The following is a 15,507-nucleotide window of genomic DNA, read 5'->3' as shown; positions in this document are numbered from 1 at the left end:
GCCGCTGACGCCACCACCCGGCGACTTCGGTCCCGCCCGCCGCTGGGCGTGGGCGAGCGGGCGCAGGCGCAGTGTAGCGAGCTCGCCAGAGCGCGGGAAGCGGCGCTCGGTTGGCTCTTGCAACGCGTTTTTCAACAGTGGAGAAGGTCGGTCCGGTTGGTGAGTACTCGTTCCCGCTGCCGGTGCCCGTGTCGCGCACCGAAGGGAAGCGTGTCCTTTTCCCGGCTTATTGTCTGGCAGACCCTCTATTATATCTTGTTTGTGCCACCAGGGTGGGGGGAAAGGGGCCGCCGGAGACTAACTTCCCTTCCCCATCAGTCACTGTCTTTCCTCACCTTTAAAATAATATTAGCTTTTATAAAACATTTTTAGGTAGGTAGAAGAAAAGATGCCTGCCACACAGAAGCCGATGAGATTTGGACATACAGAGGGACACACAGATGTCTGTTTTGATGATTTGGGGAGGTAAGGTGCTTGGAAAAACAAAAACAGTATTTCGGGTGTAAGTATTAGCACTTTTGTTGTTTTAAGGTAGATAAGTAGTCAGCCTAAAATGACTCACCCATGTAGAGAGAAATAAGGCTGAAATCTAAAATGGCACACATATTTTCCTTAGATTTATTGTTCAATTCGGACCTACATGGTAGAACTAGTATCTCGGAAAAGCGAGTGTAAAATCATATTTCCAGACGAGTTGGAAAGATGTGACCTTTCCCCCGGAATTTTCTTTTGTTGCCTTCCTCTCTGCGTCCCACATTATTTTATTGTCAAATCACCTACTTGTCAAATTCAGTGGCCTGTTCTATCTTTCTGGTATTGTATCTTTCCGTGGCTTTTGTAATGCTATTTCATTTTTTCATTGTTGTTTTTAACCTTTTGACAGCTTTTTAAAAAATTAATTTATTTTAAAAATTAACATATAATGTATTTTTAGCTTTCAGAGGTCGTGGTGGGTGATTCATCAGTCTTTTTTTTTTTTTTTTTCTTTTTAAAGATTTTATTTGTTTATTTGACAGAGAGGGAATATAAGCTGGGGAAGTGGGAGAGGGAGAAGCAGGCTTCCTGCTCAGCAGGGATCCTGATGGCCTGACTCCGTCCTAGGACCCTGGGATCATGACCTGTACCAAAGGCAGACGATTAACCACTGAGCCACCCAGGCGCCCCAGTGTCATCAGTCTTAATATAATACCCAGTGCTCGTTATATCAGGTACCCTTCTTAATGTCCATCACTCAGTTACCCCATACCGCCTTTTGATAGCTTTTTTCCCAATTTATTTCCTCTGCTTGATTGCTAAATTGTGATATTTTCCCAAAGCCCTGGTCTCTTTTACCTTTTTAAGTTTCATTCCTCTGCAGTACTGTCCAGTTGTGTGGCTTCCACGGTCACTCCTGTGTTGATTCTTTCACTGAAAAATATACTTGGGTGTCAAGTCTGGTGGAGGCTAGAGGCACAGTAGTACAAAGCACAATCTGTTCCTTAATTGACCTTGAAGTCTTTTTAAATCGACATACATTGAGCACAAATTAATCACAAAAGCAAATGTGTGTTTAGAAATAAGTGATAGGTGCAATGATAAGTATATTTGAAGGGAAGTTGATACAGCTTGAGGAAGCAGGGAAGGTTTCTCTGAGGGGTTGTTTCTTGAGATGAGATCTGAAGATTGAGTAGACGTTCGGGAGTAAAAAGAGATGGGGTGATGATGGCAGTGCGGTGGTAGTGGTGGCATTCCAGACAGAGGGAACACTGCAAAATTCCAGTGGGGGTAGGGACCATGCTTAAAAGACTGAAAGAAAGCTAGGGATGCCAAAATGTAGAGTGTGATACGGGGGCTGATGAGAGATGAATCTGTGAAGGTAGGTAGCAGTTATCCTAGCCAGGACCTTCTGTACTTTATTAAGGAATCTTAATATGATAATATTAGAATAATGTTTATAATATATATTTATATGTATTTATATGTTATATATAAGTATATATGTATAATATATATTATACATATTATAATAATAATAGAATAATATTTTTATTCTAAAAGCAGTAGGAATATTTTAAAAATTTGAAGCAGAAACATGTGACCAGACTCTTGTTTTTGAGAAGTTACGTGGAGGATGAATTGGAGGAGTAGAAGTAGATGCAGAAAGACTGGGATCTGTATTACTCTGATAGAGTATGATGGAAGCTTGAACTAGAGAAGATGTGTATGGAAAAAAGGATACATTCAGGAAATACTTAAAAGGTAGAATCAATAGGGTGGATCAGACATTAAAGATGAAGGAGAGGGAGATGGAGATGTATGGGATAATGTCTATGTTTCTGGATATAACATTTGGAGAAATGATAGTGCCATTCACAGATATCTGAAATGCTTGGAGAGATTATTTCAGAGGTAGAATGAGAGTAGAGATTAGGAGTTTACATTTGGACATTTAGAATGTTTCTTTGAGATCAATTAGAGATGTAGACAGTTGGATAAAATGGGTTGAAAGCTAGGAGAAGTAATAAATGTAAGCTAGAAACAGAAATCTATATGGTTTTTTAAAAAAATATTTATTTATTATTAGAGTGTGAGAGAGAGATCACAAGCAGGCAGAGTGGCAGGTACAAAGAGAGGGAGAAGCAGACTCCCCACGGAGCAGGGAGCCTGATGTGGAACTTGATCCCAGGACCCTGGGGTCATGACCTGAGCTGAAGGCAGACTCCTAACCGACTGAGCCACCTTGGCACCCTAGAAATCTATTTTTGCTGATGTTTCCTGGAGTTCAGGATTGAGGTCCAGGCTGCAAATCTACATGTGGAAGTTGTCAATAAGTAGATATTTAATGCTATGAACTTAGATGAAATCGCCTAGGGATAGAGTAAATGTAAAGGAAAAAGGTTCAAGGGCTAAGCTCTGGGACACTCCAAAACATTTAGAGATCAAGTTGGAGAGGAAGATCCAGCTAAGGAGACTAAGAAAAGGTGACTGGAAAAGCAGAAAATCAAGAGACAAGAATGATGTCTAGAAGGCAAATGAAATAGAAGCTTTTTTTTTTTTTTAATTTTATTTATTTATTTGACAGAGATCACAAGTAGACAGAGAGGCAGGTAGAGGGAGAGAGGGGGAAGCAGGCTCTATGCTGAGCAGAGATCCCGATGTGGGACTCAGTCCTAGGACCCTGAGATCATGACCCAAGCCGAAGGCAGAGGCTTAGCCCACTGAGCCACCCAGGTGCCCTGAAATATAAGCATTTTAAGGAGAAGGAAATAATAAAGTGGGGCGTCTGGGTGATTCAGTTGTTAAACTTCTGCCTTTGGCTCAGGTCATGATCCCAGGGTCCTGGGATGGAGCCCTGTATCAGGCTCCCTGCTCTGGTGGAAGCCTGCTTCTCCTTCTTGCACTTCCCCTGCTTATATTCCCTCTCTTCTTGTGTCTCTCTCTGTCAAATAAATAAATAAATTCTTTTTTAAAAAAAAAGGGAGAGAAGTAATAAACTATGTCAGATGGTGGTGGGTCAAGTTGAGGACTGAGAATCCACCATTAGATTTAGTGATATGGAGGCACTGGATGATCTTGAGCTTTTTAAATGGAGTGGTAAGAATGAAAACCTTGTCTCAGTAGATTCAAGAAAATGGAAAGGAAGGAACTGGAGTTCGTAAGGATGACACATAAAGAGCAAGGGTAGTTGGATAGGAATTTGAGGTCAGGAAAGGTCTTTGTTTTAAGGTGAGAGATACAGTATATGTAGAGTGGGGATGATCTGACAGAGAGGGATAAGTTGATATTAGAATAGAAAGAGGGAGAATTGCTGGAGTGGTAGCCTTCAGTAGGTGAGAGGGGCTACAGTATAGTGCATAAGGGGTAAACAGTGGCCAAAGGTAAGAGCATGGTCAAATTCACAAGTGGAAGGAAGGAGCAACTAAATGGGATGGGGAGAACATGCAGCCAATTTCTGTAGACTGCATCTGTTTTCTGAGTAAAAGAAGAAGCAAAGTTAAGAGTGGGAGGCAGTAAAGGTTTGAAGAAAGAGGAGTATATATGAGATAGATGTTCAGAAGAGAAGGAAAGCTGAAAGGCCTAGGGAAATGTTAGGTGGAATACTGGGCAGCACTAAGCCTACTTTAGGTTAGTGATCACAAATTTAAAGTGAGACCAGACAACCCAGTTATGTGTTTTTCTCTAGCTGCGTTTAGCTCTGCAAGTGCAAACTTTTTTTTTTTTTTTTTTTAAAGATTTTATTTACTTGCTTAAGGAAGAGGGAGAAAGAGAAAGAGCACACAGCAGGGACCCTGCAGTGGTGCTCGATCCCAGGACCCCAGGATCATGACCTGAGCCAAGGGCAGAGACTTAATCAACTGAGCCACCCAGGTGCTTCAAGTACAAATTTATTAATAGGCATAGATAGGGAATTTGCCAGGTAAGTATATGACACAGTGAAGAAGGGTCAGAGAGTTTGAGGATGAGGTAAAGGAGTGATCTGAAGGACAGACTGGAATCTAAGCCAGATTAGGAGGGATGTGAGAATTTGAAGGGAGTGAGAGACAGTGAGGAAGTAGTTTCAATAGATTGTAGATCCTAATAGAAGTAAAAAAATTGCTGAAGTTAGGATATTAAGGGTATAAGGTGAAAAGATAAGTGATTAGGGTGATTGAAATTGAAGTTATGAAGCAGTTGCAATATTGATAAAGACAAAATTTATGCTATGACCATGGGGGTTTGAGGATGAGGTGGAAGACAAGGTTTGGTGTAAGTCTTTGTCTAAATGGATACTGATAATACTAAGAATTACGATAGGAATAGTGTTCTTAGAGAATGACAGTGAGCCAGCCTTGTGCTAAAAATTCTTAGGGAACATGGGAGATTTCTCTAGTGATTTATAAGTGTTTTGATAGCAGTTTTTTGCTGTTTTCTTTTTCTTTTTTTTTTTTTTTTAAGAATAGTTTGTAGCAATAGAATGGAAGTAATAGTGAAATGCAAGGGAGGCCCATCAATAGACCCCACAGGAATGTAGAAGAAAAATTAGCCACCCTTTAAGAGGGCTGAAGATGAAGCAGTGTTCTCAGAAGAAATGTTGGGAAAAAAAGCTGAGGATGGAGAGATTTTTCTGGTGCCTGACCGTGAATTTCATGAGGCCAGTGGAAGGGTCAGGGAGAGGGGGGTCAGATGAGGGACAGAACATTGCTTTGTGAGGATGGAGAATCCAGATGGTGAGAAATAACTTGGTAATCATTGGCTTCTTGTAGTTATGTCACAAAGAGGATAAAAGCATGATAGAATTAGTCCTTACAGTGGTTTTTTTACTCAGAAACTTAACAGTGATTTTCTTACCATCCAAACCAGAGCACCTTTGGGAATGAGGAGAAAACTTTCAAGAGTTAAAATTAGTTTTTAAAATTATTTATTGATTCGCAAATTATTCTGTTTTGGTAGATCTGTAACATTTCTTTTCAAAAACTGTTTCAAAACATTTTTTCATAAAAACATTTTTGACATTAAAACATTAAAAAAAATTTTACTTTGATTTTCTAAACATTGAACATATAATCCAAACATTTACATAAATAGAATATTTTTGGTACATATTCATGTACTGTAATCATTTTTTAGCCTTCCTCTAACATGATATTGCTGATATTTTTCTGAAAAATATTTTTTTCAATATTGTCTTTTTATTTTTATTATAAAATTGGAGTCTTCCTCAGAGTTAAATTTATAGTGAGAACTTGAAGTGAGACCTTCAGTGACTTTCTTTTAGACCATAATTTTTTTTGAAGATTATTTATTTGTCAGAGAGAGAGAGAGCCCATGTACAAGCGGGCAAGCAGGGGGAGCAGCAGGCAGAGCAGGGAGCCCTGATGGATGGCAGACTCTATCCCAGGACTCTGGATCATGACTGAGTCCAACAGAGATGCTTAACTGACTGAGCCACCCATGTGACCCTAGACCATAATACTTTTCAATCAGAAAATACTCTCTTTAGGTTCTCACATACCTGGTAAGGTCAAAGCAAATTCTGTTAAATGGAAGAATCTCAATTTTTATTTATTTTATTTTTATTTTTTGGTAAAGGTTTTATTTACTCATTAGAGAGAGAGAGAACACAAGCAGGGGGAGAGGCAGAGGGAGAGGAAGAAGCACATTCCCCACTGATCTGGGAGTCTGACATGAGGTTCCATCCTAGGACCTGGAGATCACAACCTGAGCTGAAGGCAGAAACTCAACCTTCTGAGCCACCCAGGCGTCCCAGAAGAGTCTCAATTTTTAAAAATTTATTTTAAATAGGTAAATCTTTCACCTTCAGTATTTTTACAAGTTCTGGTTTTTTTTTTTGTTTTTTTTTTTAACCTGTATTCAGAGTATCCTTTTTCAGTAGTGAGGTCTTCAATATTTTTAAAATTTATTTTACTTTATTTTATTAGTTCTTTAATATTTTTAAAGATAAAATTCATCAGGTAAGTTGTGTGTGGTTTCTTTGAATGTTTCACAAATTTTAAGTGTACTTAATTTAAAATTTAAAATTTTTAAATAAAAAATTTAAAAATAAATTTATGAATATGTTCATAAATTTATACAATTGAAAAAGGAGTTCCCTCAAAAAATTCTTCTCATAGGTCAAGATATTCCAGAGTACAATGAATGAGTTTCAAAATTATATCATTCAGTCTTTTAGCTTTTAATGTACAGTTTGTTCAATTCTTATTTGCTTTTGAAGGGATATGTTTTAGTTATCTTCCTGTGCATAAGCTTTGTTTTCATTAACTGCATTTTACTGAAAGCTTCAAAGCCTTAAGTTGAATGCTTAAATTAAAAATTATTAACTGATTTTGAGCAAGATGCTTCTAAGACTTAGGGAACTTGTTTCCAGTAATAATAATACCATCATTATAGGACATGTAGGTTTTATAAATTCACTCTTCATGGGGTTACTTGGTGATGGGCATCAAGAAGGACACTTGCTGTGATGAGTACTGGGTATTATACACAGCTGATGAATCACTGAACACTAGATCTAGAACTAATCATCACTATATGTTAGCTAATTAAATTTAAATTTTAAAAAGTCACTCTTCAAAGGCTCAAATATTTAAAAAATACTAAGTGATGATAGGCAGAAGAAAAAGCACCTCATGCAATGCTGAAGTATTTTTATGTATTTAATATCAGTTTGTTAAAAAAATTTTGTTGTTTTTCTGGTATAAATAAAATGATCTCAGAATTTGACAATTATGGCTTCTGTTTTAATTGGTACATTATCACAGTGCATTTGGTTATGAATTACACTTTCAATTTGAAGTACATACATGTTTCATAGGTTTCTTAACTCAGTAAGTACATTGTTTTTGCTACAGTGCTGTGCTCAACCAAAATGTTGTATTAGTACAAAAATAAAGAATTTTATCTTTAGCATTGAACTTTTCAAATGAAGTTATATAGAATCGCCAATGATGTTAGATGTTTCACATCCACAGAATAAACTTCTAGAAGCTTTACTTTGTTTCCATGAGCTGAAGATAAGACTAAGCCATTATTGGAATTAATCTGACTGATTCTCTATTTAAACCCTCTGATGACTTTGAAATATAGCCAGTATCATTTAACTGTTTGAAAAATTATTTTACTAATGGCAACAACGTATTAACAGCTATAACTTTACTTCATACTTGAATTCGAAAAATTAAAATGAAAAATGAACAAAATTAATTTAGAATCGCTGTCATCTGTTTTAATGCTGTAGTGTTCTGTACAATAGCCACCAGACACAGGTGGCTCTTTAGATTTTAATTAAAGTTAATTAAATTTAAAATCCAGTTCCTCAGTTGCATGAGTGACATTTTAAACCCCACTTTAATTACTCAGGAGCCTGTTTGAGACCATTTCCATCCTTTAAGATAAAGTTCTATTGGACACTACTAAATTATGAAAAGTTCTGCCTGACAAAATGCAGACTCTGCAGCTGTAGAAGCATGGTTTTCAGGAAGTCACAAAATAACTACTAACTTACAAAGTAGATGCTCAGGTTTCTTCAGAAATTTTGTGTCTTCTGACTTCATATGGTTGGTGTTATCAATCCAGCCCCCATGATAAGCGTCAACTAACATTTTGTTCATGTTACAGTTCCATTATCAACTTCTTGAGAAGCAGAAATGTAGTATTTAATTTTTTGTTAAATGTGTACTTTTGTTAAACTTGTAGCTTTTTTTTAGTTGCTACTGTAAGGTACTTCATTCAAAGGCATAATCAATAATAAAGTTAACATTTAGTTTTATTCCTATAGTAAATGACAAAAACACAGAAGAATGTTTAGGCAACTCTAAAAGCTCAACTTAACTATTTAACTTAACTATTTGTTGCATATATTTCTCATTAATTCCACTGTATTTCACTATAATTTGCCATTGGTACTGCCAACTGGCACCTGCAACTTCTTCCTTGCTGGCCGGCTGATTGGGTCAAATAGTCAGTAGCACAGTAATATGAAGTCCTTATCCCATCACTACTGAGGACTAAAAGAAATCACTGTAGGGCCTCTTGACTGACTTCACTTTAGCTTTTGTTTGTTAGTCCCTATTGTCTGCGAAAGGAGGTCTTAGTTATGTTGCATCAAGTAGTGTAAAACTGATGATTCACAGACCTGTAGCCTTGCAACAAACAATACATTATATGCTAATTAAAAAAAGGATTGGAATGGGGAGATGGGTTATCACTTGTCTTTTAGATTTACTTATGTGATAAAGGGAGAATTCTTTAATTGTACATGTTTCACTAGTAAACAAGATCATGGCAGAAGCTGGAAATGCAAAGAGGTCTGTCAAACCCACCTAACCAGTTTTGATGCAAATAATATTAATGTTTTTTTTAAAGATACTACATTTTATTTATTTTTTAAAGTTTATGTATTTTTTTTTTAGTGACCTCTATGCCCAACATGGAGCTCAAACTCACAACCCAAGATTAAGAGTCACAGGCTCTTCTGACAGAGCCAGTCAGGTGCCCCAATACTAATATGTCTTAAAATTTAAAAAAATTGACCTATTCTAAACCAGCTGTATGCATAAATCAGGATTGTCCTAAGCTGGGGCACCTGGGTGGCGCAGTTGGTTAAGTGTCTGGCTTCAGCTCAGTTCATGATCACAGAGTCCTGGGATCAAGCCCCGCTTTGGGCTCCCTGCTCAGCACAGAGTCTGCTTTTCCCTCTGTCTTGTGGTTTCTCTCTGTCTCTAGCAAATAAATACAAACTTTAAGAAAAGAAAAAAAAAAAGGAATGTCCTAGACAAAAAGACTAACGGTTCTATTTATTTCCTATAGAAGGGAATCCAAGCTTCTACACTTGCATTAAGATCATTGTGAATAGGATGACCCCCAATCTACATTTTCTTTCTCAATTTCCTGTACTGTCTGTTCTGCTCTAAGTGAACTCCCCCATATTTTACTAACTTCATATTCTGGTTCATGTGGTTTCCTCTGGAACTGCTCTTTTCACCAATCTCAGCATATCCAGTTCTACTTGCCCTTTGACTTCCCCATGTAGACACCACCTTTCTTATGAACCTCTACAGTTCTTTATGTGGCTTCTCTTTACCATTTGCCATGTTACTTTTTTATATTTTTTGCTTTTATATGTGTCAGGACACATACCAAATGAATAAAAGCACCAGGAATATGGGTTTAAAACAAGACTTGAGAGATACAGGTGGCCATTTGATAATCAGCTTAGGATAACTGAGCTCTTGTATCCATCCACTTATTCATTCAACAAATATTTATCAAGGCTTCTATATGTCTGCTTGCTTTGTGCTAGAGGCACAGTGGTGAGCAAGGTAGACCTGGTCCCTGTTGTTAACAGAGATTACCCATTCAACTTTCTTACATTATTCCAGATAAAGAATTTTATGCCAAGGAGAAACTGTAGGGAACATTAAACTCACTTTTCGTTTTATAGGATAGGAGATTAGCAGGCCTTTTTATTAAGACCTATGTATGTAAAGTGAGAAAACATTGAGTAACACTTTAATTTTATTGAAAAGAAGATAAAGTATTCCCAAAAAATTAATAGGCCTGAAACTGGGTGACTTTTTTTTTTCTTTCCTGAAACTTGGATGACCTTTTAATGAGTGTATTCCCTTCACAGTTACATTGTGACTTGTGGAAGTGATGGTGATGTGAGGATTTGGGAAGACTTAGATGATGATGATCCTAAGTCCATTAACGTTGGAGAAAAGGCATATTCATGTGCTTTGAAGGTATTGGAAACATTTTTTTTTTTTTAAAGATTTTATTTATTTATTTGACAGAGAGAAATCACAAGTAGATGGAGAGGCAGGCAGAGAGATAGAGAGGGAAGCAGGCTCCCCGCTGAGCAGAGAGCCCGATGCGGGACTCGATCCCAGGACCCTGAGATCATGACCCGAGCCGAAGGCAGCGGCCCAACCCACTGAGCCACCCAGGCGCCCCGGTATTGGAAACATTTATAGCAAACCATGAGAAGTGATACTGCTGTTTGATTTTTTATAAATGTGTAAAGAATATTTTTGTTGAAGTTTTGAATGTGCTTTTTATTTTTTTCTCTTATGAAATCATAATATTCAAATGTGTACCATAATAATACAATAAATTTCCCAAAATTTTTACAAGTAAAATCTGAATCTGAATGGGTTTAAAATCTGAATGGGGGGCACCTGAGCGGCTCAGTTGGTTAAGCGACTGCCATCAGCTCAGGTCCTATTGGGATTGAGCACTGCATGGGGCTTCCTGCTTGGCAGAGAGCCCATTTCTCCTTCTCCCTCTGCCTGCTGCTTTGCCTCATCATTCTCCCTATTTCTCTGTCAAATAAATAATCTTAAATAAAAATTAAAAAAATAAAATCTGAATGGTTTATTAAAGGTGATAAATGGTTTATTAATGGTAAACCAATTAAAATATTTGCAAGAAATTATACTTTTTCTTTTGAGATTTAAATGTTCCCTTTATTTCCCTTTGAGAGAAAACTCCATGGCATTCTCAAGTTTTTAGTTCACTAATTTAGACAACCATTTACACAAGAAAAGAGGAATATTTTAACTTTTTCAAGACATATACATATTTCTAATGTTTTGTTTTTTTAAAAAGATTTTGTTTATTTGAGAGAGAGACAGAGTGAGAGAGAGCATCAGAGGGGAGGTCAGTTAGCAATAATTGCGCCTTGGATAAACCTCATTGGCTACAATAGTGCCACTGCGCAAAGCTAAGAGAGGGAAGGTCAGAAGGAGAAGCAGACTCCCCATGGAGCTGGGAGCCTGATGCGGGAGTCCCGGGACTCCGGGATCATGACCTGAGCTGAAGGCAGTCACTTAATCAACTGAGCCACCAAGGCGCCCCTCTAATGTTTTATGTAAGGTGTAAATAGGGGAATGATATGTAGGTTATTTGGAGAATGGAGACATGTTTTCAGAAGACTTTTGCAAACTAAGTATCTAAAAACCACTAAGCTTTTTATTTGTGATGAATTTTAACTTGAGTGTATTGTATTTGGGTAGAAAAAAAGTATTTTCACAGAATTCATGTTTTTTTCAAACCCAGGTTCATTAAGGTAGAGGAATGAGATAGTCTTTAGATACTTAAGATGTTCTTTTAAAATTGTCCTATATAGGGGCATCTGGGTGGTGCAGTTAGTTAAGCTTCTAACTCTTGGTTTTGGCTCTGGTGGTGGTCTCAGGCTTAGATTGATCCCTGTGTCAGGCTCCATGTTCATCATGGAGTCTGCTTGAGCTTCTCTCTTCCTCCCTCCCGCTCCTGTGCATTCTCACATGTGCTCTTTTTCTCTCTCAAATAAATAAATCTAAAAAAAAAATGGTCATATATAATGGAAAATATATTCCCAGAAGGAAAAATAGAAATGATCAATATATATTAGATACAAGTTAAATTTCACTAATAAGCAAAGAAGTAGAAATTAAACAATTGAATTTTTTTTTTTTCTATCAGATTAGCAAGGGTGAAAAATATTGCTAATTCCAGTATTAGTGAGGGTTTGGAGAAGTAAGTATTTGTAAAGGAAGAACACTTTCCTATCTTTTTCCTTTATTCTCACACTACTACCTTCCTCATAACATTTCCAGCACCAGGTGTGTGGGTTTTTTATCCTACACCAAGCATTTTCTGTAATACTGGCTGGGTGTCCTACAGTTCGGTTCAATTTGGACACTGACAGGAGTGAGCACAGACCTTAGAGTTCAGGGGCTCAGTCCCATGAGACTGACCCCCACTTCAGATAATAGTTGCAAGTAGTAGGTCCCCAGGTTACCCACAGCATCTGTCCTACTTGGATATAAATCAGAGGATCCCAGTTATTTGGAGTCAGTCTTTTGCTACAGTAGCTCACAGAATTCAGGGAAACACTCCTACCAGTTCATTATGTAGTGAAATATAGAGAAAGGATACAGGTGAACAGCCAGATGAAGAAGTACATAGGGAAGGTCTGAAAGGCTTTTTTTCCCCCCATGGAGTTGGGATCCTCTGCCCTCCTGTTAATGGGGATGTGTTCACCAACTGAGAAGCTCTTTGAACCTCATACCATTGGGATTTTTATGGAGGCTTCATTATATTGGCATAATTGATTATTAATTCCATTTCCAGCCCTTCTTCCTTTCTTGGATGATGAAAGGAAGGATAAGGCTGAAAGTTCTGTTTCTAATCATGGTTTGATTTTTTTGATGACCAGCCCTCATCCTGAAGCTATCCAGGAGCCCACCAAGAATTGCCTCCTTTGAAGGGTCTTTTCTATCACCCAGGAAATCTCAGGGAATTTAGGAACTTGTGTCGGGAACTGGGATCAAAGACCAAATATTAGAGCAAAAACTGCCTAGTAGTCTTATCACTTAGGAAATTTCAAGGGTTTTAGGAACTCTGCCAGGAATAAGAGGCAGAGAGCAATATGTATTTTCTATTATTTTACAGTATTGCACAACAGTTGCTGGAAATGTAACTGGGGAGTTTTGGGTTTTTTTGTTTGTTTGTTTGTTTTTTGTGGGGGGAGGGGCAGAGGGAAGAGAGAGAATCTTAAGTAGGCCCCACACAGGGCTCCATCTCATGAGCCTGAGATCATGACCTGAGCTGAAATCAAGTCCCCAGGTGTGCTTGGGGAGCTTTTTAAGAAGTAAATTGAGGGATGTTTGTGTGGCTCAGTGGTTGAGCTACTCAGTAGGTTGACCTGCTTTTGATTTCAGCTTGGTTCATGATCTCAGGGTTGTGGGATGGAACCCCATGACAGGCTTCGTCCTCAACAAAAAGTCTTGGGCCCCTTGGTGGCTCAGTTGTTAAGCATCGCTTTCGGCTTTGGTTGTGATCTCAGGGTCCTGGGATGGAGCCCTCCATCGGGCTCCCTGCTTGGCAGGAAGCCTGCTTCTCCCTCTCCCACTTCCACTGCTTATGTTCCTTCTCTGGCTGTGTCTCTCTCTGTCAAATAGTAAATAAAATCTTTAAAAAAACCAAACAAACAAGGAGTCTTGTCATACTCCTCTGCTCCTTGGATGGAGCTTCCCCCTCTCTCATTTGCCCCCTTTCAAATTAAAAAAAAAAAGGGAGTGAATTCATACTGTGTATAAAACATAGAATGCACATGGTCATTTCTGGCTATTTACTTTGAGGAAATTCTTTTTTTTAAGATTTTATTTATTTATTTGACACACAGAGAGAGATCACAAGTAGGCAGAGAGGCAGGCAGAGAGAGAGGGGGAAGCAGGCTCCCCGCTAAGCAGAGAGCCCAACTCAGGACTCAATCCCAGGACCCCGAGACCGTGACCCGAGCTGAAGGCAGAGGTTTAACCCACTGAGCCACCCAGGTGCCCCCCCCCTTTTTTTTTCTTTTTAAGATTTTATTTATGTATTTGTCAGAGAGAGCGCATGTAAGGGTAGGGACAGGCAGAGGGAGAAACAGGCTTACCACTCAGCAGGGAACCTGACATGGGGCTTGATCCCACAACCTGGGATCATCACCTGAGTTGAAGGCAGTTGCTTAACCAACTGAGCCACCCAGGTACCCTTTACCCTGAGGAAATTCTTATATTCCTTCTATTTGTGTGGTCAAGTATATTTTTAAAATTATTGTTTATAACTTAGAACTGATTGAAGTGTCCTTCAGGAGAGAATTTGTTTTGTAAAATTTTTTTTAAAGATTTTTATTTATTTATTTGAGAGATGGCAAGAGAAAGCCCAAGGTGGGCGGCAAGAAGAGGGAGAAGCAGGCTCCCAGCTGAACAGGAAGTCCAACCAGGTCCGGGACTGGATCCCAGGACCCTGGGATTATCACTGGAGCTGAAGGCTGATGCTTAACCAACTGAACCACCCAGACGTCTCTATTTCATAAATTTTGGTAGACCCATGAAATGTATTTTTATGTAGCCACAAAAAAGAGTGAGCACTATATATCTGCAAAGATATTTACAATGAGTTGAAAAATGAAAGAGAGTTGCAGAGTAGTCTGTATTGTGTAGTCTTATGTTTAAGATAAAGGATACATATATACATAAATGTACATAAGAAAGTTAGAAATGTTAGTGGAGATTATTTCATTAGAGTAGGGAAACTCATGCTTTGGCCAGAACAATTTCATTTTTTAAATTTTCTTATACAGTATGTATGCACTGCATTATTTGTGTATGAAAAAACTGTAAAGAAGGAAAAAAAAAGGTGGTCTTGTAATAGTTTTCTAGGGCAGCTGTAACAAATTTTCACAAACTCAATGGCTTAAAACAACAGAAAATTATTGTCTCACAGTTCAGAAGGTAAGATGCCTGAAATCAAGGTGTGGGCAGGGTTAACTCCAAGACCCTGAGAGAGCGTCTGTTCCATGCCTTTTTTTCTAGCTTCTGGTGGGTTGCCAGCTATCCTCAGTGTTCCTTAGTTGGAAGATACATCACTCCTATCTCTGCTTCTCTCTTCACATTGCCTTCTTCTCTGTGTCTCAAATCTCCTGTCCATTTTCTTATAAGGACACCAGTCATTAGATTTAGATCCTTAATTTACTATGTGTGCAAAGACCCTATTTCTAAATAAGACTATTTCTAAAAAATCCAGGTAACTGGATTTAGGACTTAGGCATGTCTTTTGGGGGCCATTATTCAATCCACTACAAGTCTGATAGTCTGTGCTTAAATGTTTTCTTTGGCTTTAGGAATAGAGTTTATGGTACTTCATTGAAATGACTTTACCACACAGCCATGTGAAGCTGAAAATTTTACAACAGATTTCCTTTTAAAATATAATTGCTTATAAATATACTTTCTGTTTTTGGAGTCATTGGTATAGGGAAGTATGGTCAGACGTTTTGTTTGAGAACAAAGTGGAGAAAAAATCACTCTCCAAAAACAGTAAAAATGAGATGAATCAACTGGTAGTAATAGTTAAAGCTTGCATAGTATTTTACATTGTCAAGGCCTTTTAACAAAGATACGGGGAAGTATGTGAAATTACCTCCATTTTATTCATGGAAAGGTCAAAGGTCTGAAGAAGGTCAGTTGACTCTGTTGGTAAGGAACACAGTGGTCAGGGGCG

The 15,507-nt window shown here is 38.1% G+C and overlaps 1 protein-coding gene and 1 pseudogene across 1 annotated transcript in view; one reads left to right on the top strand and one right to left on the bottom strand.

Annotated features, from left to right (window-relative positions):
- Positions 1 to 46: 46 nt before the first annotated feature.
- The window catches only part of WDHD1 (WD repeat and HMG-box DNA binding protein 1), a 66,266-nt gene continuing 50,805 nt past the window's right edge, over positions 47 to 15,507 (top strand). The window contains exons 1-3 of the mRNA XM_059182150.1: positions 47 to 159; positions 373 to 465; positions 10,109 to 10,220. Coding sequence (XP_059038133.1) covers positions 389 to 465; positions 10,109 to 10,220 — 189 coding nt within the window. The 5' untranslated portion in view covers positions 47 to 159; positions 373 to 388. The remainder of the gene's footprint in view (positions 160 to 372; positions 466 to 10,108; positions 10,221 to 15,507) is intronic.
- On the bottom strand, positions 11,037 to 11,202 carry LOC131837356 (U4 spliceosomal RNA; annotated as a pseudogene).

The sequence above is a fragment of the Mustela lutreola genome, chromosome 7, assembly GCF_030435805.1.
Source record: "Mustela lutreola isolate mMusLut2 chromosome 7, mMusLut2.pri, whole genome shotgun sequence".
NCBI classification, from domain to species: Eukaryota; Metazoa; Chordata; class Mammalia; order Carnivora; family Mustelidae; genus Mustela; species Mustela lutreola.
The sequence above is the reverse complement of the archived record's forward strand: the minus strand, read 5'-3'. Positions and strand labels throughout refer to the sequence as shown.